Here is a 22,488-nt window from a genome sequence, read left to right on the forward strand (position 1 = left end):
TGAGACATTTTATGAAGTGGCACATTAGAACATTTAAATGTCTGAGAAAAAAATGTCTAACTCATAGGGAAACGAGTGGTTTATGAGATGCTCTGAAAGGAAACTGGGCTGGGTGAGGAGAATTTGAAAATATTATTTCAATTTTATTTTATTTGTTTATGTATTTAGTTACTTATTTATCTTTCAGACAGAGTCTCGCTCTGCGCCCCAGGATGGATTGCAGTGGTCTGATCTCAACGCACTGCAACCTCCACCTTCTGGTCTCAAGCGATTCTCCTGCCTCAGCCTCCAGAGTAGCTAGGAACCAATGTGCACACCACCACGCCGGGTTAAGCTTTGGGAAGACGGAGCCAGTACTTCTTCCCTCAGGAACAGGATTACTTTTCTCGTCTTGGGCTGAAAATCACATAATTTTTTGTACTTGATAAAAATGTGGCCCTTAAACTTAAATGTGCAGGCAAGCTTTCTCAGGGGCATCTCTTTTTCAAATCTCACACATGTCCAGAGCCTCTTCTACAACCTGCGTGACCAAGGCCTTGACCATTCCAACCAAGACAATGACCACACTCCGGGATATAGGCCACCAGAGATGGACTGCATCAGACTCCCAATGGGTGCCTCTGACTCCCTTCAACATACAGATTTACTCCACTGGATTCTACTCACACTGCTTCCACAATGTGCAGTAATTTGTAAATACAGAGTTTATTCAAATTGTAGACAATGAAGTTTAACGTATTTTCATAGCAAACTAGTGGAAACATCACAGGAGACAGGGAACATTGAAAACACAGTTGCATACATAAAACCTCCAAGTATACCTGGAATCTACTGTTTCATAAAATGCAATAAACATCTTTTAGCTCTCATTAATAAGAAATTTACTTTGTTTACGGAACCCATATGCAGACATAGTAAAGAAAGAAACAGATTTCTTTATAATTTTACAGAGTTGAACTGAAACTTGCTCACAGACACATTTCCACTTGACACTAGTGCCTTGGGAGCCTCAAGGTAGATGAGACGTTTCCTAACAGAAGCACACACAGACACAACCGCCACCTGATTTCTGCCTACGTTTCCACTGGCAATCCTATGCTTAGCTACCTTTGGACCCCAGGAGGGAAAAGAAACCAAAACAGAACAAAACTTCTCACATCAGAACTACCAGTTACAGGGGGAAGAGAAAAAAGAAAACACAACCAAATAGAAAAGAAGTCCTCTAGAGTGCAACGTTTCCCAGGAGCGTGGGCTCTTAAGCACCCTCTCCGCGGATGCGGCGGGCCAGCTGCATGTCTCTGGGCATAATTGTGACACGTCTGGCATGGATGGCACACAGGTTGGTGTCTTCAAAGAGGTTCACCAGGTAGGCCTCGCTGGCCTCCTGCAGGGCGCCAATGGCCGCGCTCTGGAAGCGCAGGTCCAGGCTGATGACCTGAGCGATCTCGCGCACCAGGCACTGGAAAGGCAGCTTGCGCAGGAGCAGCTGCGTGGACTTCTGGTACTTTCTGATTTCCCGCAGCGCCTGGGTGCCAGGCTTGTAGCGGTGAGGCTTCTTGATCCCTCCTCTAGGCGGCGCCCTTTTGGCGGCTGCTTGGGTGGCCAGGGGCTTCCTGGGGGCCTGCCAGTTGGTGGCTTTCCGGGCGGTCTGCTTGGTGCGAGCCATGTTTCGGGGTCTTAGCCTCTCCGCTCTCCTTGGGCTGAGCCTGGCCTGCTGCAGGCGGTGCTGGCGTCTGAAAACGAGGGCAGTGGTGCTGTGGACAGGATTCAGAGAGCCTGTGAGTTGAGGTCCATGCGCACGACTCTCCCACACACTTAGTCCCTGCAAACCCAGCCCCAGACTTACCAGCTCTCAGGTCTGTGGGTCGGAGGCCGGGCTTCTAGTCTTCCTGGAGTGTCGTGGGTTTCCTTGGTCTACACAGCAGCAGCCAGGAATCTCCCTCGCAGGCAGTCTCTTTCTGACTGGAGATCTCTGTGGTCTCGGTAAAGCCCTGCCTCTTATAAGGAGCTCAGATGATTGCATTAGGCCCTCCCTGCTACCTTCCATTGTATTCCTTGCTTCACTAGATCCTCAATCTCACCAGGGCTGTGAAAACCCAATCAAGTCCCCGGATTCTGCACACACCCCCAGGGAGGGAGGAACCTCTGCTGTGTGCATCATGGGAGGGATGGTAGGTGCGAGTTAGATAAAATTCTGGGTTCCAAGGAGATTCTGAAAGTTTACATGGAAGTCATTACAATGAAAAAGACATATGAGTAAAGTTGCATGTTACACGACATTGGTGACTGCTGCAAAACACCAAAAGTGCGATCATGAGGTGTCTCTCAGGTTCCCGGAAGATGAGGTGAAACGGGGAGGGAAAGATAGAAAACCTCTAACAGGGATGCTCTTGGGGGCATTTTTCTCTCCCAAAGTGACATTCATGGGAATCTGCGGGTAGCCTTCAGGCGAAGGTGTGGCTTTTTGATCAACTGGTCCTATGGGCCTGTCACTGAGGCCGCCTGTTTTTTTTCTTACCTTGGTACTGGGGCTGAGCTTTGTTTCCATTTTCCAACATTGGAAATGCCATGAGGCCCAGTGAAGACCCTGAGTTTACTGAGCTGCTGCTGAACCGAGGCCACAGCTGCTACCTTCATACCTTTGGCTCCATGAGAAAAGGCAAAGCAGAAGAGACAACACACAAACAAAAGGCCCCTATTTCAATACACGGTTAACAGGCTTCTCTGATACTTGTAGTAGAAATTTAATGCCCATGTATGCAATGCATATATCACGCACCAAACAGGAAATTCCAGGATAATCAACACTCACAAAATAAGTTTACATTACTGTTTTAAAAATAGAGCTCATTTCATAGAAAACCTTTAGGTTCATGCCAAAATGGGGCAAAAGGAACAGAGGTTACAGATATCCTCTCCCCCAACATATTCATAGGCCCCCTTATTATCAACTTTCTCTCCTAGATTGGGACTTTGGCTACAATCATTTAGCCTACACTGACACGTCACTCTGACTCCAAGACCATAGCTCTTCTTGGGATTCACTTGGCTGTTGTATATTCCATGGATCCGAGCAAAGGCATAATTACACGTGTCCACCGTTATTGTATTCTATGGACTAGTTTCACTTCCGTACAAATGCACTGTATCCACTCTCTGCACTTTTCCTTCCCCGTTGGTCCCTTGCAACCACTCAACTACTGATTTATTTATTCATATTTAAAATAGATACATCTCATTGTCTATATTTCCTCTTTTTTTTTTTTTTTTTCAGACGGAGTCTAGTTCTGTTGTCCAGTCTGGAGTGCAATGGCGCGGTCTCGGCTCACTGCAAGCTCCGCCTACCGGGTTCACGCCATTCTCGTGCCTCAGCCTCCTGAGTAGCTGGGACTATAGGCGACAGAGAGCATTTTGGGAGAGCGGGGTTGGCGGATCACTTAAACTCAGGCGTTCCAGACCATCCTGGGCAACATGATGGAACTTCCTCTCTACAATTAAAGTGGGAAAAAAAAAAAGCTAAATGTGGTGGTTGGTGCCTGCTCTTTCAGCTACTCCAGAGGCTGAGGTAGGAGGATCTCTTGAGCTATGGAGGTGGAGATCCCAGTGAGCTGAGATGGAGCCACTGCTCTCCTACCTGGCTGGCAGAGGGAGACCCTGGCTCAAGAAAATAACAATCACCGTCAGCGTCATCATCATCATATTTGGGTCCCTGAGGTCCATGTATGAGCAGGCATTGTTCTAGGGCTTCCTAGTTGGAAGAACAAAGGTACATGGACCTTGAGCCTCCTGTGGACAGGGAACTGTTTTTAGAGAGAAGAAAGAAACCCTTTTAGGAGACTATGGTGGATTCACACGGAATCTTGAAGTGGATATAACTTAGGATTTTTGCTCATATGTGATTTTAAGGAGATACAACAAAGTCCTCCCTTACAATACTCTATCCTTAAGGTCCTGGGCTTTCTAAGAGTACTGGAGTAGTTGCCCTTGTAAACATTTAGCACGTTTCCGTAGCTTTTCCTGGGGAATCAAGCACCTCTTTTCCAGCTTGTAAAAATAAAAGTGAAGTTGAAAAACAGTTTTCTTCTTGAAAATGACTCTTTTTACTTTCCTACCAAGACTGTTTCATGTCAGGGAGTGATATGTGATGATGTTAGAATGGTAACACACTCTAGGAGCCGCATGGAAAACTGAGAGAAGCACAGACCCCAGATACCCCGTCTAATCTGGGCACTCCTTTCCACGCCTTCACCTCCAAGGAATTGGCCCCATTGTAAACTAGGTTTATGGCCGAAATAACATGTTTGTTTCTGTTTTGTGCTTCTCTAAAACAGATATACATATGATGGCAATACATTTTCATACAAGATAAAATTCAATTGTTACTTTATTTTCCAAATTATTCTATAATAAGAACACAAAAATTAAAAATAAAATTCCCTCTCAGTGTAGGATTTGACCATTAAGTATTTTGTGTATTTGAACATTATTTGTAATTATACCGATGTGTAATTGATCCAATACCATGAATATAAGATAAACGGTAACAAATGTATAACCACAATAAAATGGAGTTCCAGTATCAGGGTGGCTCCTAAGGAGATTCAATATCATCACCTTGTCTTGAAATCAGTAAACACTAGAAAAGTGAAGTATCAACATCTCTCTGAGTGGTAATGTCACAAGGCAAACTACAGAGAAAATAAAAAGATTCATGCTTTCCTATCTTTAAACTAAGTAATATATGTATATTAGCACTGTGCTTTGTTCCCTCTTCCATAGGAAACACAAATCCATCAATTTATCATTTAAACCTTTCTAGTTTGGATATATCTTTTTATGTAGTTGTACATTTTTTTTTTTTTAGACAGAGTGTGACTCTGTCGCCCAGTCTGGAGTGCAGTGGCACAATCTCGGCTCACTGCAAACTCCACCCCCCAGGTTCACGCCATTCTCCTGCCTCAGCCTCCCGAGTAGCTGGGACTACAGGCCCCCGCCACCATGCCCAGCTATTTTTTTTGTATTTTTTTAGTAGAAACGGGGTTTCACCGTGTTAGGTAGAATGGTCTCCATCTCCTGACCTCGTGATCTGCCTGCCTTGGCCTCCCAAAGTGCCGGGATTACAGACGTGAGCCACCACACCTGGCCGGTTGTACTTTGAAGCTTTGAACTTTATACTTCTAAAGACTAGACCCTAGATAATATGTGCTTGTGAATAGTGGAGCTAGCTTGCTTAAACTTTATTTAGGCATACGCTAATTACTTGTGAGGGGCAAAGGCAGGCACTGAGGATGTTAAGCTTATTCCAAAATAGAAAATGATGGAAAACAGTCAAGTATACTCACTTTGTTAGGTGTCTTGTCACCACTTTACCAGCATCCAATCAGAGACCACATTTTTCTAGGCAGTCTCCAAATGTACATTATGAGATAGTCTTTAAGAATAGTAATGAAGCTCCAGGAAAAACTTTATTGTCATTAACATGTAATATAATCAGCCATGAAAGCTGTCAAAGATTTCTCCTGGAAAGAAACCACTTTCTACAGATTTCTTTCTTGAGAGCTGTGGCCATATGATATTATATATTGAGAAGATTTAGTATGTAATTATTACAAAGTCAGGAAACAACAGATGTTGGCAAGGCTGTGGAGACATAGAAACACTTTTACAATGTCTGTGAGAGTATAAATTAGTTCAACCATTATGGAAGACAGTGTGGCAATTCCTCAAGGATCTAGAACCGGAAATACCATTGAACCCCGCAATCTCATTACTGGGTATATATCCAAGGATTACAAATCATTCTACTATAAAGACACATACACATGTATGTTTATTGCAGCACAGTTTACAATAGCAAAGACTTGGAACCAACTCAAATGCCCATCAATGATAGACTGGATAAAGGAAATGTGGCATATATACACCATGGAATACTACGCAGCCATAAAAAAGAATGAGTTCCTGTTCTTTATGGTGACATGGATGACACTGGAAACCATCATTCTCAGCAAACTAGCACAGGTACAGAAAACCAAACACCACATGTTCTCACTCATAAGTGGGAGTTGATCAATGAGAACACATGGACACAGAGAGGGGAGTATCATACATCGTGGCCTGTCAGGGGGAGGGAGGCAAGGGAAGGGAGAGCATTAGGACAAATATCCAAAGCATGTGGGGTTTCAAGCCTAGATAATGGGTTGATAGGTGCAGCAAACCACTACGGCACATGTATACCTTTGTAACAAACCTGCACGTTCTACAGATGACTCCCAAAACTTAAAGTGAAAAAAAAAAAAAAAAAAAAGTCAGGTGTAATTACACTGAACCTTCTCAGCTAATCCAGTTTTCCTCTCTGCGAAAACAATGCTGTGTTCCTGCTCCTGAGCTGACCTCTGAGACCTTGATGGGAATTTCAGGTCAGCTTTACTCAGACCCCACTCAAAGTATTGAGTTCTATGAGGGGCCAGAAAAATGTTCGAAGCTTGTGTGTGCAATGACTGGTACTGTTCTCTGCAGATGCTTGTCTCCAAATCAGGCTGCTTGGGCCAGGTTCTCTTTTCCTCTAGTGTTCAGAAAGTGCTAGACCTGCCACGTCTGCCAGAATACAGCTTCCAAGATTGCTCAATGCCATGGGAAAGGAATGAGGTGACAGCAATCTAAAGACTGGGAGATATGAAGTCTCTTGGATCTTACTTCTTTTGGTTGCTCAAGCACTTTAATTCCTGAGAGAGCCCTCCCATCTCCATCAGTTCTTCCAAGAACCTGTACCCTCCTTGTGTCTCTCTAAGACACACTGGTCTAACTTGTTATACGCCTTTACACGGAAGTTGGTAAAATAAAAGGAAAGCTAAACAATGTCAGAATATGGAGGTATGAAACAGAATTTCCCATACTTGGTAAAGTTTAGAAATTTGTGTAGTACCCAAAGACATATTCTATGTACAATAAGTATTAGTTTAAGAGCAAAAGCTGAGTGTCTGAGGAAATAAAACTATATTTTATGGGGGTATCTTTGGCTGCAGGAAGAAAGAGTACATGTTACTCTCCATTCAATATTACAGCTGAACCTGGGGGATTTTACATCCTTTTTGCTTATACTCTGTGATTCAGGGGGCACATGGCAAAGGTAAAAAGACTGAAATAGCACCGTGGATATCTGGGAGCTGTGCTGGGAAGGTTCACAGTGATTCCATAATAAATCTCAGGTCTTTATTGTATAATGAAAAATTACTCTTTTCCATAATAAATGGAAAGCAGAGTATGTACAAGTAGAGGATGGAAGAGCTTTGTAACTCGTGATGAACCTATTTGTCTGATATTTTAATAACTTCTCCAATGTCTCTGTACTCAGGTTTGATTTTCTGAGTGGATCATCAGTAGAAGGAATAATAGAATCAAGAATACTCTAAAGCAATGTTTTGAACTAAATTTCAGTGTCTCTGGAAGTACTGGTAATATCACCATGTGTAGCAAACGTGAAGTATCCATAGGCTTTCCCTGTGTCTTTTGAACCGCACATACGACCATTACAAATGACTGGTTGAGGAAAGGTGTTTTGGAATTGGTTTCCGTCTCTCTAGACTTCCATGAAGCATTGATACTATATTACATATTAAAAAAGTAAAGCATCACTTGCTGACAGAAAGCACAGTAGGCAGGAATAGGAGAAGAGTCAACTTAGAGAAAAAAATGCTTTGTGATTTTATTTTTATTTCTGCAGTTTGGAAAACAGTTTAACAGTTTAACTGTTCTTGTGATGAGTCACGAAAATACATATGAGCATTGAAAATACGCAGAAGGACAACAATTGGGAAATATTTCTGGAAGCTTCACTTACGGAAACCCAGACATAAGCATACAAGCTAAGACACAGCAACACCAGGCTTCCGAATGAAACCATACAAATCTCTTGGAAAGGCCTTGCCTCTCTGAAGGCAGCTACCTGTCCACAGGATGCTCAAGGCCCAGGCACCTTTTTTCCTCCAACTAGAAAGACGTAGAAAAATGCTTCAATATGCCCTTGGAGGCCCAAACATTTAGCCAAGGCTACTATGAAAATCTGTTCTCTTCATCTAGGTAAGGCCAACTTCACATTGTAAGACATCAAGATTGAGGGTAAATCCAGGGTAGACTGACATGCAGAAGCTCCAGCAAACACGGTCCCGTCATGGGAAGATGGATACGGTACTTCTTCCTTCACGAACAGACCTGTCCCTCTGGCCGTGGGCCTAAAAGAACATGGTTTTTCCGTCGTTGCTGTTGGGGAAGAGGCCCTTGCGCTTTAACCTGCGAACAGCCTCCCTTAAATGCTTGGGCTGAAGCGGGGGCGTTTCTCCCCACATCTCACACACGTCCAGGGCCTCTTCCACCACCTCTCCAACCAAGACCTTGGCTATTCCAGCCATGGCAATGGCCGTGTTCTCAGACACCGAGCTGCCACTGATAGACCGCATCAGATGTGCAACGCGTGCTTTTGGGAAAGCTGACCCACGACACACTTCATAGCGGGCCAGCTGCTCCTCAGACATGGCGGACAGCAGGGTGCTCATCCTCCGAGCCTCCTCTGCATCCACGGTGGGCTTCCTCTCCTTCTTTCCTTTGGTGTCTGTTTTCAGTCTTTTGGCTGCAGGAGGAGCTGAGGCTGAGGCTTCATTGTCACCTTCCGTGAGGCCCATGACATCCTGACTCCTGAGCTCACTTTCCTGAAACCTGGGTTCTTCCAAGTTCCCATCTAGGACCTCAGGGATTCCATCCATGTTGCTGCCCTTCAGACCTCGGGGCACGGCGAACATCTCAGCAGACACACCTGCTTGCCTGCCCGGGTGGGATTCAGGTCTGCTCTCTGACAGCGCTGTAGAGGCGGAAGTTCCGGCTGGGGTGGTTTGATTATGGATCTGCAACGAGAACCTTCCAAAGATTTTGGCTGCTGTGTTTCTCTGAGGCACAGTTTAGCCACAACTGGACACAGCTCCCTGCCTCCCGCTCCCACACACAAACACACACACTGGTTTTCTCACTTCCGCAATGTGAAGAAATTTGTGTATGGAGAGTATATGAGTTTTAGATCAATGTATAATAAATTCTCACAAATTTGGGGTCTTTAAAACAAACCCCAACTCACAGGTCAGAAGTTCTACTGAGCCAAGTGACTGCCTCCTGCTCAGAGTCACACGAGGGACCTCCAGGATGGGTCTGACTGTGTGGTCGTTGCCTTCACCTGAGAAGAGTCTGGCTTCGATCTGATTCGAGTTGGTGGCAGAATTCAGGCCCACTTGTTTGTTCTGCCTGCTGCTGGGAGGATGCTCTCGGCTCCTACAGGTGTTGACCGGGTCTGCGCTGTGGGGCTCCCTGGGTCTGCACAGCCAGTGCTGAGGAATCTCCCTCAGGGAATGGAATCTCAGGGAGGTTCAGTCCCTTATAAAGAGTTCAGATGATTGAATTAGACCCAGCCCTTAACAGCTATTGGTTCAGGGTATCCTTAATCTAATCAGGGATTTGGGCGGCTCCTCAATTCATGGCTCCGCCCACACTCAAGGTAGGGGCAGATGGAGGGCGAGTCTCTGAGGGGCAGGAAATGCAGGGGGCATTTCAGAATTCTGTCTTCCTCACAGAATCGTAAAGTTCACGTCTCACAACAACAACCACAACAAAACATTTACAGTAAAAATGAGACATTTTATGAAGTGGCACATTAGAACATTTAAATGTCTGAGAAAAAAATGTCTAACTCATAGGGAAACGAGTGGTTTATGAGATACTCTGAAAGGAAACTGGGCTGGGTGAGGGGAATTTGAAAATATCATTTCAATTTTATTTTATTTGTTTATGTATTTAGTTACTTATTTATCTTTCAGACAGAGTCTCGCTCTGCGCCCCAGGATGGATTGCAGTGGTCTGATCTCAACGCACTGCAACCTCCACCTTCTGGTCTCAAGCGATTCTCCTGCCTCAGCCTCCAGAGTAGCTAGGAATCAATGTGCACACCACCACGCCGGGTTAATCTTTGTGTTTTTTAAAGTAGAGGCAAGGTTTCACCATGTTGGCCAGGATGGTCTTGAACTGCTGACTTCAAGTGATCTGTCCCCCTTGGATTCCCAAAGTGAATGGGAATGTTCACAATGATTTGATAATAAATCTCAGATCTTTATTTTAAGATGGAAAAGTCTTCTTTGCCATAATAAAGGTAAAGGAGAGTATGTATAAACAGACGTTGGGATAACTTTATAACTCCTGATGAACCTACTTTGTTCCATATAATAAAGGTAATCTGGAACACAATAAAGGTAAAGTAGAGTATATACAAGGAGACTGTGGGATGACTTTATACCTTCTGATGAACCTACTTTGTTCCATATGTCAATAATTTCTTTTCTACGTTGCTGTACTCAGTTTCGATTTTCTGCGCAGATGGCCTATAGAAAGCGTAAAATCAAGATGCTCTGTGACAGTGTTTTAAACTAAATTTGGGTGCCTATAGAAGCACTGGTAATATGACCACATGAAGCAAACCTGAAGGATCAATAAGCTCTCTCTATTTGTGTCTTTTAAAGTGCAGATATGATCATTACAAATGGGTGTTCACAGACAGGTGGTTTTCGTACTCTGTTCCTCGCTCTCTAGTCTTATAAAATTCTCCTACGCTATGTTAATTGCCAATAATGTAGATGACCACTTGCCGACATAAAGCAAAGGAGGGAGGAATGTATATGAGAAGAGTCAAATAAGAGAAAATAACGCTTTGTAATTTTGTTTTTATTTCTTCAGTTTGGAAACAGTTCAATGATGAATCAAAAAAATCCATACAAGAATGTAAACGACATACAAGGACAACAATTGCAGGGCTCCTGCTCAGGCACAGCCTCCAGGGCAGAATAACACAAGAGAAAAGTCTCCGCAGGCTGCATTGATTGAAACCAGACCTAATCGTCAAAGTTAAGACACAGCAACTCCAGGCTTCAGCATAAAACCATACAAGTCCCCTGGAAGACGTGTCCCCCTCTGAAAGCATCTCCCTGCCCACAAACAACTGAAGGCCCGTGCACCCATCTTCTTCCAACTAGGCAGACACAGAAAGATGCCTCTCTATGCCCTAGGAAGCAGAAATATTTAGTCAAAGTGATTATGAAACAAGTCACTGTCCTCATCTGGGGAAGACAAATGTCAGTTTGTGAAAGATGTTAAAGTTCTACGTAAACGCAGGGTGGACTGAGATGCAGAAGCTCCAGCAAACACGGTCCCGTCATGGGAAGATGGATGCAGTACTTCTCCCTTCAGGACCACACCTGTCCCTCTGGCCGTGGGCCTAAAAGAACATGGTTTTTCCGTCGTTGCTGTTGGGGAAGAGGCCCTTGCGCTTTAACCTGCGAACAGCCTCCCTTAAATGCTTGGGCTGAAGCGGGGGCGTTTCTCCCCACATCTCACACACGTCCAGGGCCTCTTCCACCACCTCTCCAACCAAGACCTTGGCTATTCCAGCCATGGCAATGGCCGTGTTCTCAGACACCGAGCTGCCACTGATAGACCGCATCAGATGTGCAACGCGTGCTTTTGGGAAAGCTGACCCGCGACACACTTCATAGCGGGCCAGCTGCTCCTCAGACATGGCGGACAGCAGGGTGCTCATCCTCTGAGCCTCCTCTGCATCCACGGTGGGCTTCCTCTCCTTCTTTCCTTTGGTGTCTGTTTTCAGTCTTTTGGCTGCAGGAGGAGCTGAGGCTGAGGCTTCATTGTCACCTTCCGTGAGGTCCATGACATCCTGACTCCTGAGCTCACTTTCCTGAAACCTGGGTTCTTCCAAGTTCCCATCTAGGTCCTCAGGGATCCCAACCTTGTTACTGCCCTTCAGACCTCGGGGCATGGCGAACATCTCAGCAGACACACCTGCTTGCCTGCCCGTCTCCATGGGTGGGATTCAGGTCTGCTCTCTGACAGCGCTGTAGAGGCGGAAGTTCCGGCTGGGGTGGTTTGATTATGGATCTGCAATGAGAACCATTCACAGATTTCAGCTGCTGGGTTTCTGCTGAGCCACAGTTTAACCACAACTGGACACAACTCCCTGCCTCCCGCTCCCACACACAAACACACACACTGGTTTTCCCACTTCCGCAATGTGAAGAAACTTGTGGATGGAGAGTATACCAGTTTCAGATCAATGCATAATAAATTCTCATAAATTTTGGGTCTTTAAAACAAACCCCAACTCACAGGTCAGAAGTTCTACTGAGCCAAGTGACTGCCTCCTGCTCAGAGTCACACGAGGGACTTCCAGGAAGGGTCTGACTGTGCAGTCGTTGCCTTCACCTGAGAAGGGTCTGGCTTCGATCTGATTCGAGTTGGTGGCAGAATTCAATGCCTCAGGGTTGTGAGACCCAGGCCCACTTGTTTGTTCTGCCTGCTGCTGGGAGGATGCTCTCAGCTCCTACATGTGTTGACTGGGTCTGGGCTGTGGGGCTCCCTGGGTCTGCACAGCCAGTGCTGAGGAATCTCCCTCAGGGAATGGAATCTCAGGGAGGTTCAGTCCCTTATAAAGAGTTCAGATGATTGAATTAGACCCAGCCCTTAACAGCTATTGGTTCAGGGTATCCTTAATCTAATCAGGGATTTGGGCGGCTCCTCAATTCATGGCTCTGCCCACACTCAAGGGAGGGGCAGATGTAGGGCAAGTCTCTGAGGGGCGGGAAATGCAGGGGGCATTTCAGAATTCTGTCTTCCTCACAGAATCGCAAAGTTCACATCTCACAACAACAACAACAACAAAAAATTTACAGTAAAAATGAGACATTTTATGAAGTTGAACCTTAGAAAACTTAAATGTCTGGGAAAAAATGTCTAATTCATAGGGAAACGAGTGATTTATGAGATACTCTGAAAAGAAACTGCGCTGTGTGAGGGGAATAGGAAAATATTATTTCAATTTTATTTTATTTTATTTTGTCTTATTTATTTATTTATTTTTGAGATAGCGTCTCGCTCTGTCCCCCAGACTGGATTACAGTGGCCTGATCTCAACTGACTGCAACCTCCGCCTCCTGGGCTCAAGCGATTCTCCTGCCTCAGCCTCCAGAGTAGCTGGGACTAAATGTGTGCACCACCACGCAGGGCTAATTTTTGTATTTTTTAAGTAGAGATGGGGTTTTGCCATTTTGGCCAGGCTGATCTTGAACTGCTGACTTCAAGTCATCTGCCTCCCCTTGGCTTCCCAAGTGAAGGGATTACAGGCATGAGTCTGTGCCCAGACTTCAATTTATATATTGCAGATATATATGCATACAAAGGTCACAGAGAAGCACCAAAGACACAGAAAATTATGTCATGCACAAAGATATAAATCATATTTAGGGAAAATTATGTTGTGAAATGGCATAAAAAGTACTTCAGAAGATAAAGCAGACACTCAAATATCTGACTTTTATATAGCTTTTGTTTATTCCAAAATAGTTGGTAGAAGATATGAAATTACTGGCCAGGCACTGTGGCTCATACCTGTAATCTCAGCATTTTGGGAGGTCGAGGTGGGTGGATCTCCTGAGGTCAGGAATTCGAGACCAGCCTGGACAACATGGTGAAATCCCTCTTTTCTAGCAACATATGTTTACATCAGAACCTTTGTAAGTCACACAGGGCCTTTGCTTTTCAATATTTACTAGTACTGAAGGCATGATGGGTAGGTTATAAGCAGAATCAAATGGCAACTCAAACAGGAAGAACCATCCAAAACTTGAAAATTAACCCCTGAAATAAAACAAACACAGATACGTAAACTTCTCATAAAAATTAATTACCACAAACAGTTATCTCTCACTATACTCTTAAAAGACACGGAATTTGTCTAAGCTTTATATACTCCTCATTTTTCTCTTAAACCCTAGTGGATCTTTATCTAGAGAGGTAGACACTCTAGAGAGAGGACTGAATTAATGACTTCTTAAATGAAAAGAGAAGGCGGCCATATACCCCCAAAATATGCAAGCTCATCGAGGCATAAGGAACAAAATTTGGCCGGGTGCGGTGGCTCACGCCTGCAATTCCAACACTTTGGGAGGCCGAGGTGGGCGGATCACAAGGTCAGGAGATCGAGACCGTCCTGGCCAACAGGGTGAAACCCCGTCCCTACTAAAAATAGAAAAAATTAGCCAGGTGTGGTGGAAGGTGCCTGTAGATCAGGCCTTTCTTTCTGGACTGGTGCCCAGAGGAAGATGAGTTTGTTTTGTAGTAGGTGTTTGGGAAGTGGCCACAGCGCTGTCCCGTGAGAAAGGTTTCCCTCCAATGCTTGGGCTGCAGTGGGGCACGTCTCCCCGCATCTCAAACACGCCCAGGACCTCGTCTACCACTCCCCCAACCAAGACCTGTATCATTCCAGCCCTGGCCACGGCTGGGACCACGTTCTAGGACACTGAGCTGCTGGTGATGGACTGCATCGGACTTCTGATGGGTGCCTCTCTCCCTTTCCCACCCACAAACAGACCCACACTGGTTTTTGCCTCCCGTAATGTGAAATGACTTGTGTATAGAGGTTCTATTCACATTTTAGAAAGTAGGATGTAATGTATGTTCACAGTAAAGATACATTCAGGAACAGCCCAGGAGACAGGGAACATTGAGAACACGGAGCTGCGTATAGGAAAAGTCAAAGTGTGGATCTCATGCGCTGTTTGATCAAATGCAGGAGACATTTTCTATTTGCCACCAATAAGAACTTTATTTGGTTTTCAAGAATATTAATGAACACATTTTTTCACTATTGTTCCTGATTTGAACTGTTGAAAGGCGTTCAGTGAGAAATTCCCCGTTGACATGAATGCATTAGACCCTCAGTGTAGATGGAAAGTTTACAGAGAAAAGAAAACAGAAACACAGTCGTACCGGTTATATCTGCCTCTGTTGTTACTCCTAATCATATGCAGGGCTACTTTTGGACCCAGTGAGGGACATAAAACCAAAAGTGAAGAGAACCACTAATATCAGAACTATGATTAACACAGAGAGGAAGAAAAACACAACCAAGGGAAGCGAAGCCGTCCACAGTGCAGCGTTTCCCAGGAGCGTGGGCTCTTCGGCACACTCTCCGAGAAGGCGGCGGGCCAGCTGTATGTCTCTGGGCGTAACTGTGTCGCGCCTGGCATGATTAACACATGGGTTGGTGTGTTTAAACCAGGTAGGCCTCGCTGTTCCCCTGAAATCGCCAATGGCCGCACTCTGGAAGCTCAGATCTGGCTGGATGGCGATCTCGCGCACCAGGCGGTGGAAGGGCAGCTTGCGCAGAAGCAGCTGCGTGGACTTCTGATACTTTCTGATTTTGCACAGGGCCAGGGTGCCAAGCCTGTGGCGGTGAGGCTTCTTGATCCCTCGGGTAGCCAGGACCCTCTTGCCGGCAGCTTTGGTGGCCAGGGGCTTCCTGGGGGCCTGCCAGGCGGAGGCTTTGCAGTCGGTCTGCTTGCTGTGAGCCATGGTGTAGGACTGTGGCCTCTCCCTTGTCCTTGGGCTGAGCCTGGTGAACTGGAGGCAGCGCTGGTAGCCGACAGCAATGGTATTGGGGATATGGGGCAGGATTCAGAGAGGCTCTGTGTTAGGATCTATGCAGAAGATGCTCCCATACACTTAGCCCCTTCCCACCCAGTCCCAGACTTACCAGCTCACTGATCAGTGGGTCCGAGGTCCCTGTATTCAGTCTCTTTGACTGGCCTTGGGATTCCTAGGTCTGCACACAACAGTGGAGAATGTTTCTCCCGGGCAGTCTTGCTCTGGCCGGAGATCTCTGTGATCTCAGCCAAATTCAGTCATTTATAGGAGGCTTGGATGATTGGATTAGACCCACCCAGCTACCTTCCACCGCATTCTGTGCTTCAGCAGATGCTTAACCTAATCAGGGCTGTGAAAGCTCATTAAGCCCCTGGGTTCTTCCTCCCCCACTAGAGGGAAACACCTCTGGATTGTGCATTGTGGGAGGGATGGTAAATTAAGGTTTTGGGTGCCAAATGGATTCTGAAAGTTTACATTTTATTTACATCAAGGAAATAGTTCCTTAAAGTTGCATGTTAGGCCAGGCGTGGGGGCTCACACCTCTAATCCCAGCACTTTGGGAGGCCGAGGCGGGCAGTTCATGAGGTGAAGAGATTGAAACCATCCTGGCTAACACGGTGAAACCCTGTCTCTATTAAAAATATAAAACATTAGCCAGGCGTGGTGGCGTGCGCCTGTAAGCACAGCTACTCGGGAGGCTGAGGCAGGAGAATCACTTGAACCTGGGGTGCGGAAGTTGCAGTGAGCCGAGATAACACCACTGTACTCCAGCCTGGTGACAAAGTGAGACTCTGTCTCAAAAACAAAAACGAAAACAAAAGATAAAGTTGCACGTTACACAACTTACATGTCTGCAGAAAAACACCAAGGCTTGAGATCATGAGGTCTTCATCAGGTCCCACGAGGATGAACTGAACAGGGAAGGGGAATGTAGAAACCTGAAATGGCCACTCCACTGTGAGGGATTCTCCTGGGGCATTTTTCTCTTCAAAAGTGATGCTCCCGCAAATCTGCTGGTAGCCTCCTGGGGAAGGCAAAGCTTTTCTAAGAAAACAGTGACATGTGAGTGTCACTGATGCTCCCCCTTGTCTTCTTTTCCACTTTGAACGTGGATTTGATGCCTGAACTGAGCTATCCTGTTGTTGCCCAGGATGAAAACACCATGAGGTCCTGAGAAGTCAGCCCCGACCTCACTGAACTGCTGAACTGAGGTCACAGCTTAGTGAAGTAAATATTGAAAACATTTCATTATTTGAATAGCTTTAGCAGTACCAAATTGTTTTAGGTACCATAAAATGAGATAGGTTGTTGCTGTATGACCTAGGCTGGAGTGTAGTAGTAAGATCTCTGCTCACTGCAACCTCTGCCTCCTGGGCTCAAGGGATCCTCCCACCTCAGCCTCCCAAGTAGCTGACACCACTGTCACGTACACCACCCCTGGCTAATTTATGTATTTTTTGTAGAGAAGAGGTGTCGCTCTGTTGTCCGGGCTCATCTTGAACTCCTGGGCTCAAGTCATCTGCCTGCCTCAACCTCCCAAAGTGCTGGGATTACAGGCATGAGCCACCATGCCCGGCCAGTAAAACATTTTTGAATAGCCCAACACATATATCTTGTTATTTACAAGCTTTATTTATGGAATATAGTCATTTTGTATATAAAATTAGTTAATTTAATTCTTTGTCCTTAGATAAAACTAAACATAAATCAACATCTAATTTTGTTCTTTATGCCTTGATTATCTTGCATATTTTGGAGGTATATGGCCTTCTTCTTCTCTATTCATTTAAGAAGTCATTAATTCAGACCTCTCTCTAGAGTGTCTACCTCTGTAGATAAAGACCCACTAGAACTTAAGAGAAAAATGAGGAGTATATAAAGTTTAGATAAATTCAGTGCCTTTTTAGAATATAGTGAGAGATACCTATATATGGTAATCAATTTTTATGAGAAGTTTATGTATCTGTGTTTGTTTTATTTCAGGGATTAATTTTCAAGTTTTGGATGGTTCTCCCTATTTGAGTTGCCATTTGTTTCTGCTTATAACCTACCAATCATGCCTTCGGTACTAGTAAATATTGAAAAGCAAAGGCCGTGTGTGACTTACAAAGGTTCCAGTGTAAATATGTGTTACTGGAAAGGAGGGGTTTCACCATGTTGTCCAGGCTGGTCTCGAACTCCTGACCTCAGGAGATCCACTCACCTCGGCCTCCCAAAATCCTGAGATTATAGGCATGAGCCACTGTGCCTGGCCAGTAATTTCATATCTTCTACCAACTATTATTGCATAAACAAAAGCTCTTCAAAAGTCAGATATTTGAGTGTTTGCTTTACCTTCTGAAGTACTTTTTATGCCATTTCACAACATAATTTTCCCTAAATGTGATTCATATCTTTGTGCATGACACAATTTTCTGTGTCTTTGGTGCTTCTCTGTGACCTATGTATACATATACATGTAATATATAAATTGCAGTCGGGGCGCAGTGGCTCATGCTTGTAATCCCTTCACTTTGGGAATCCAAGGGGGGCAGATCACACGAAGTCAGCAGTTCAAGACCAGCCTGGCCAAAATGGTGAAACCTTGTCTCTACTTTTAAAAATACAAAAATTAACCTGGCGCGGTGGTGCGCACATTGATTCCTAGCTACTCCGGAGGCTGAGGCAGGAGAATCGCTTGAGGCCAGGAGGTGGAGGTTGCAGTGAGCTGAGATCAGGCCACTGCAATTCATCCTGGGGCACAGAGCGAGACTCTGCCTCAAAGATAATAAGTAAATAAATAAATGAATAAATAAATAAATAAAATTGAAATAACATTTTCATATTCCCCTCACCCAGCCCAGTTTCTTTTCAGAGTATCTGATAAACCACTTGTTTCCCTATGAGTTAGACATTTTTTTCTCAGACACTTCAGTTCTTTAATGTGCAACTTCATAAAATGTCTCATTTTTACTGTAAATGTTTTTCTGTTGTTGTGAGATGTGAACTTTGCGATTCTGTGAGGAAGACAGAATTGTGAAAAGCCCCCTGCATTACCCGCCCCTCAGAGACTCGCCCTACATCTGCCCCTCCCTTGAGTGTGGGCGGAGCCATGAATTGAGGAGCCGCCCAAATCCCTGATTAGATTAAGGATACCCTGAACCAATAGCTGTTAAGGGCTGGGTCTAATTCAATCATCTGAACTCTTTATAAGGGACTGAACATCCCTGAGATTCCATTGACTGAGGGAGATTCCTCAGCACTGGCTGTGCAGACCCAGGGAGCCCCACAGCGCAGACCCAGTCAACACCTGTAGGAGCCGAGAGCATCCTCCCAGCAGCAGGCAGAACAAACAAGTGGGCCTGAAGTCTGCCACCAACTCGAATCAGATCGAAGCCAGACCCTTCTCAGGTGAAGGCAACGACCGCACAGTCAGACCCTTCCTGGAAATCCCTCGTGTGCCTCTGAGCAGGAGGCAGTCACTTGGCTCAGTAGAACTTCTGACCTGTGAGTTGGGGTTTGTTTTAAAGACTCAAACTTTATAAGAATTTATTATCCATTGATCTGAAACTGGTATACTCTCCATCCACAAGTTTCTTCACATTGCGGAAGTGAGAAAACCAGTGTGTGTGTTTGTGTGTGGGAGCGGGAGGCAGGGAGTTGTGTCCAGTTGTGGCTACACTGGGGCTCAGCAGAAACCCAGCAGCTGAAATCTTTGAATGGTTCTCATTGCAGATCCATAATCAAACCACCCCAGCCAGAACTTCCGCCTCTACAGCGCTGTCAGAGAGCAGACTTGAATCCCACCCATGGAGACGGGCAGGCAAGCAGGTGTGTCTGCTGAGATGTTCGCCCTGCTCCGAGGTCTGAAGGGCAGTAACAAGGTTGGGATCCCTGAGGACCTAGATGGGAACTTGGAAGAACCCAGGTTTCAGGAAAGTGAGCTCAGGAGTCAGGATGTCATGGACCTCACGGAAGGTGACAATGAAGCCTCAGCCTCAGCTCCTCCTGCAGCCAAAAGACTGAAAACAGACACCAAAGGAAAGAAGGAGAGGAAGCCCACCGTGGAGGCAGAGGAGGCTCAGAGGATGAGCACCCTGCTGTCCGCCATGTCTGAGGAGCAGCTGGCCCGCTATGAAGTGTGTCGCGGGTCAGCTTTCCCAAAAGCACGCGTTGCACATCTGATGCGGTCTATCAGTGGCAGCTCGGTGTCTGAGAACACGGCCATTGCCATGGCTGGAATAGCCAAGGTCTTGGTTGGAGAGGTGGTGGAAGAGGCCCTGGACGTGTGTGAGATGTGGGGAGAAACGCCCCCGCTTCAGCCCAAGCATTTAAGGGAGGCTGTTCGCAGGTTAAAGCGCAAGGGCCTCTTCCCCAACAGCAACGACGGAAAAACCATATTCTTTTAGGCCCACGGCCAGAGGGACAGGTGTGGTCCTGAAGGGAGAAGTACTGCATCCATCTTCCCGTGACGGGACCGTGTTTGCTGGAGCTTCTGCATCTCAGTCTACCCTGGGTTTACCTAGGACTTGAACATCTTTCTCAAACTGATATTTGTCTTCCCCAGATGAGGACAGTGACTTGTTTCATAATCACTTTGACCAAATATTTCTGCTTCCTAGGGCATAGAGAGGCATCTTTCCATGTCTGCCTAGTTGGAAGAAGATGGGTGCACGGGCCTTCAGTTGTTTGTGGGCAGGGAGATGCTTTCAGAGGGGGACACGTCTTCAAGGGGACTTGTATGGTTTTATGCTGAAGCCTGGAGTTGCTGTGTCTTAACTTTGACGATTAGGTCTGGTTTCAATCAATGCAGCCTGCGGAGACTTTTCTCTTGTGTTATTCTGCCCTGGAGGCTGTGCCTGAGCAGGAGCCCTGCAGTTGTTGTCCTTGTATGTCGTTTAAATTCTTGTATGGATTGTTTTGACTCATCATTGAACTGTTTCCAAACTGAGGAAATAAAAACAAAATTACAAAGCGTTATTTTCTCTTATTTGACTCTTCTCATACATATTCCTCCCTACTTTGCTTTATGTCGGCAAGTGGTCGTCTACATTACTGGCAATTAACATAGCATAGGAGAATTTTATAAGACTAGAGAGAGAGGAACAGAGTACGAAAACCACCTGTCTGTGAACACCCATTTGTAATGATCATCTGCACTTTAAAAGACACAAATAGAGAGAGCTTATTGAGCCTTCAGGTTTGCTTCTTATGGTCATATTACCGGTGCTTCCATAAGCACCCAAATTTTATTTAAAACACTGTCACAGAGCATTCTTGATTTTATGCCATCTGTGTAGAAAATCGAACCTGAGTACAGCAACATAGGAAAGAAATTATTGACATATGGACCAAAGTAGGTTCATCAGGGGTTATAAAGTCATCCCATAGTCTCCTTGTATATACTCTACTTTACCTTTATTGTGTTCCATATTACCTTTATTATATGGAACAAAGTAGTTTCATCAGGAATTATAAAGTTATCCCAACGTCTCCTTATACATACTCTACTTTACCTTTATTACGGCAAAGAAGACTTTTCCATCATAAAATAAAGATCTGGGATTTATTATGAAGTCATTGTGAACATTCCCAGCACAGCTCGCCAATACTGATCCTGCTAGTTCAGCATGTTTATCTCTGCCCTGTGCCCCCTCAATCACAGAGTAGCAGCAAATAGGGTCTAAAAGCCCCTTCCAGTTCAGTTCTAATATTGAACAGAGAGTACCACCAATTATTTTTTCCTGAAGCCAAATATACCCCCTCAAAACTGTTGCTTTATTTATTTTGAAACTTAAGCTTTTGCTCTTCAAATGGTACTTACGGTACATCGAAACTGTCTTTGACTGGGTCAGTGTTACAGAAACTTTTAAACTTTACCAAAAATGGGGACATTCTGTTTCACACCACCATATTTTGACATTACATAGCTTTCATTTTTTTTTTTTAAATCAATTTCCTTGCAAAGGCATATAACAAGTTAGACTCCTGGGTCTAAGGGAGGCAAGTGGAGGGTACAGATTCTTGGAAGAATTCATGGAGTTGGGAGGGCTGTCTCAGAAATTGAAGTACTTGAGCAACCAAAATAAGTAAGATCCAAGGGTCTCAATATCACCCAGTCTTTATACTGCTCTTAGGTTGTTCTTTTTTCCATCACACTTGGGAGTCTCAGAAGCTGTGTTCTGGCCGATGTGGCAGGCGTAGTGCTCTCTGAACACTAGAAGTAAAGAGAACCTTGCCCAAGCAACCTGAGGTGGGGCAAAAATCTACAGGTAGCAGTGAGGGTAGTGATTGGACACACAAGGTTAGAACATTTTTCTGGCCCCGGCATAGAACTCAATGCTTTTCGTGGAGTCTGAGTAAAGCTGAACTGCTGAAGACAGAAGCAAGATCCCATCGAGGTCTCAGAGGTCAGTTCAGGAGCAGAAACACAGTGTTGTTTTTTCAAAGAGGAAAACCGCATTAGCTGAGAAGGTTCAGTGTCCCCACAAATTCTAAATCTTCTCAATGTGTAATATCACATAGCCACAGTTGTCAAGAAGAAAATCTGTAGATAGTTATATCTTTCCAGGAAAAATCTTTGACAGCTTTCATGGCTGGTTGTATTACATGTTAATAACAATGTAAGTTTTCCTGGAGCTTCATTGCCATTATTAAAGTCTATCTCATAATGGACATTTGGAGACCGCCTAGAAAAATGTGGCCTCTGGTTGGAACTCGTGAGGTAGTGAGGAGATGACTAACAAATGAAGGGACTGCACTTCACAGCTTCTCTCTCTCTCTCTCTCTTTCTCTCTCCTTCCTTCCTTCCTTCCTTCCTTCCTTCCTTCCTTCCTTCCTTCCTTCCTTCCTTCCTTCCTTCCTTCCTTCCCTCCCTCCCTCCCTCCTTTCTTTTTCTTTTTTTTTTTTTTGTGGAGTCTTGCTGGGTTGCCCAGGCTGGCATACAGTGGCATTATCTTAGTTCACTGTATCCTCTGCCTTCCAGGT

The 22,488-nt window shown here is 45.1% G+C and overlaps 5 protein-coding genes across 5 annotated transcripts; 1 reads left to right on the forward strand and 4 right to left on the reverse strand.

The window, feature by feature from the left end:
- Nucleotides 1-838: 838 nt before the first annotated feature.
- LOC141407122 (histone H3.X-like) lies at nt 839-1,666 on the reverse strand. Its single transcript, XM_073995079.1, has one exon. The coding sequence runs from the start codon at nt 1,664-1,666 to the stop codon at nt 1,256-1,258; it is 411 nt and encodes a 136-aa protein (XP_073851180.1). The 3' UTR covers nt 839-1,255.
- A 6,565-nt stretch (nt 1,667-8,231) lies between these two features.
- LOC135971505 (TATA-box-binding protein-associated factor 11-like protein 12) lies at nt 8,232-8,552 on the reverse strand. The gene has a single exon (XM_065547193.2). It carries the CDS (start codon nt 8,550-8,552, stop codon nt 8,232-8,234), a length of 321 nt encoding a protein of 106 aa, XP_065403265.2.
- A 2,333-nt stretch (nt 8,553-10,885) lies between these two features.
- On the reverse strand, nt 10,886-12,501 carry LOC135971092 (TATA-box-binding protein-associated factor 11-like protein 12). Its single transcript, XM_065545964.1, has 2 exons — nt 12,298-12,501; nt 10,886-11,979 (listed from the first exon to the last, which is right to left on the reverse strand). The coding sequence occupies exon 2, from the start codon at nt 11,903-11,905 to the stop codon at nt 11,306-11,308; it is 600 nt and encodes a 199-aa protein (XP_065402036.1). The 5' UTR covers nt 11,906-11,979; nt 12,298-12,501; the 3' UTR covers nt 10,886-11,305.
- A 2,391-nt stretch (nt 12,502-14,892) lies between these two features.
- LOC135971241 (histone H3.3) lies at nt 14,893-15,450 on the reverse strand. The gene is given in 3 exon segments (XM_065546122.1): nt 14,893-15,008; nt 15,011-15,153; nt 15,155-15,450. Coding segments are annotated over 3 exon segments (555 nt in total).
- A 4,008-nt stretch (nt 15,451-19,458) lies between these two features.
- On the forward strand, nt 19,459-19,925 carry LOC135971240 (TATA-box binding protein associated factor 11 like protein 2-like). The gene has a single exon (XM_065546121.2). It carries the CDS (start codon nt 19,464-19,466, stop codon nt 19,908-19,910), a length of 447 nt encoding a protein of 148 aa, XP_065402193.2. The 5' UTR covers nt 19,459-19,463; the 3' UTR covers nt 19,911-19,925.
- Nucleotides 19,926-22,488: the final 2,563 nt, after the last annotated feature.

This window comes from Macaca fascicularis, chromosome 6 (genome assembly GCF_037993035.2).
Source record: "Macaca fascicularis isolate 582-1 chromosome 6, T2T-MFA8v1.1".
Classification (NCBI taxonomy): Eukaryota; Metazoa; Chordata; class Mammalia; order Primates; family Cercopithecidae; genus Macaca; species Macaca fascicularis.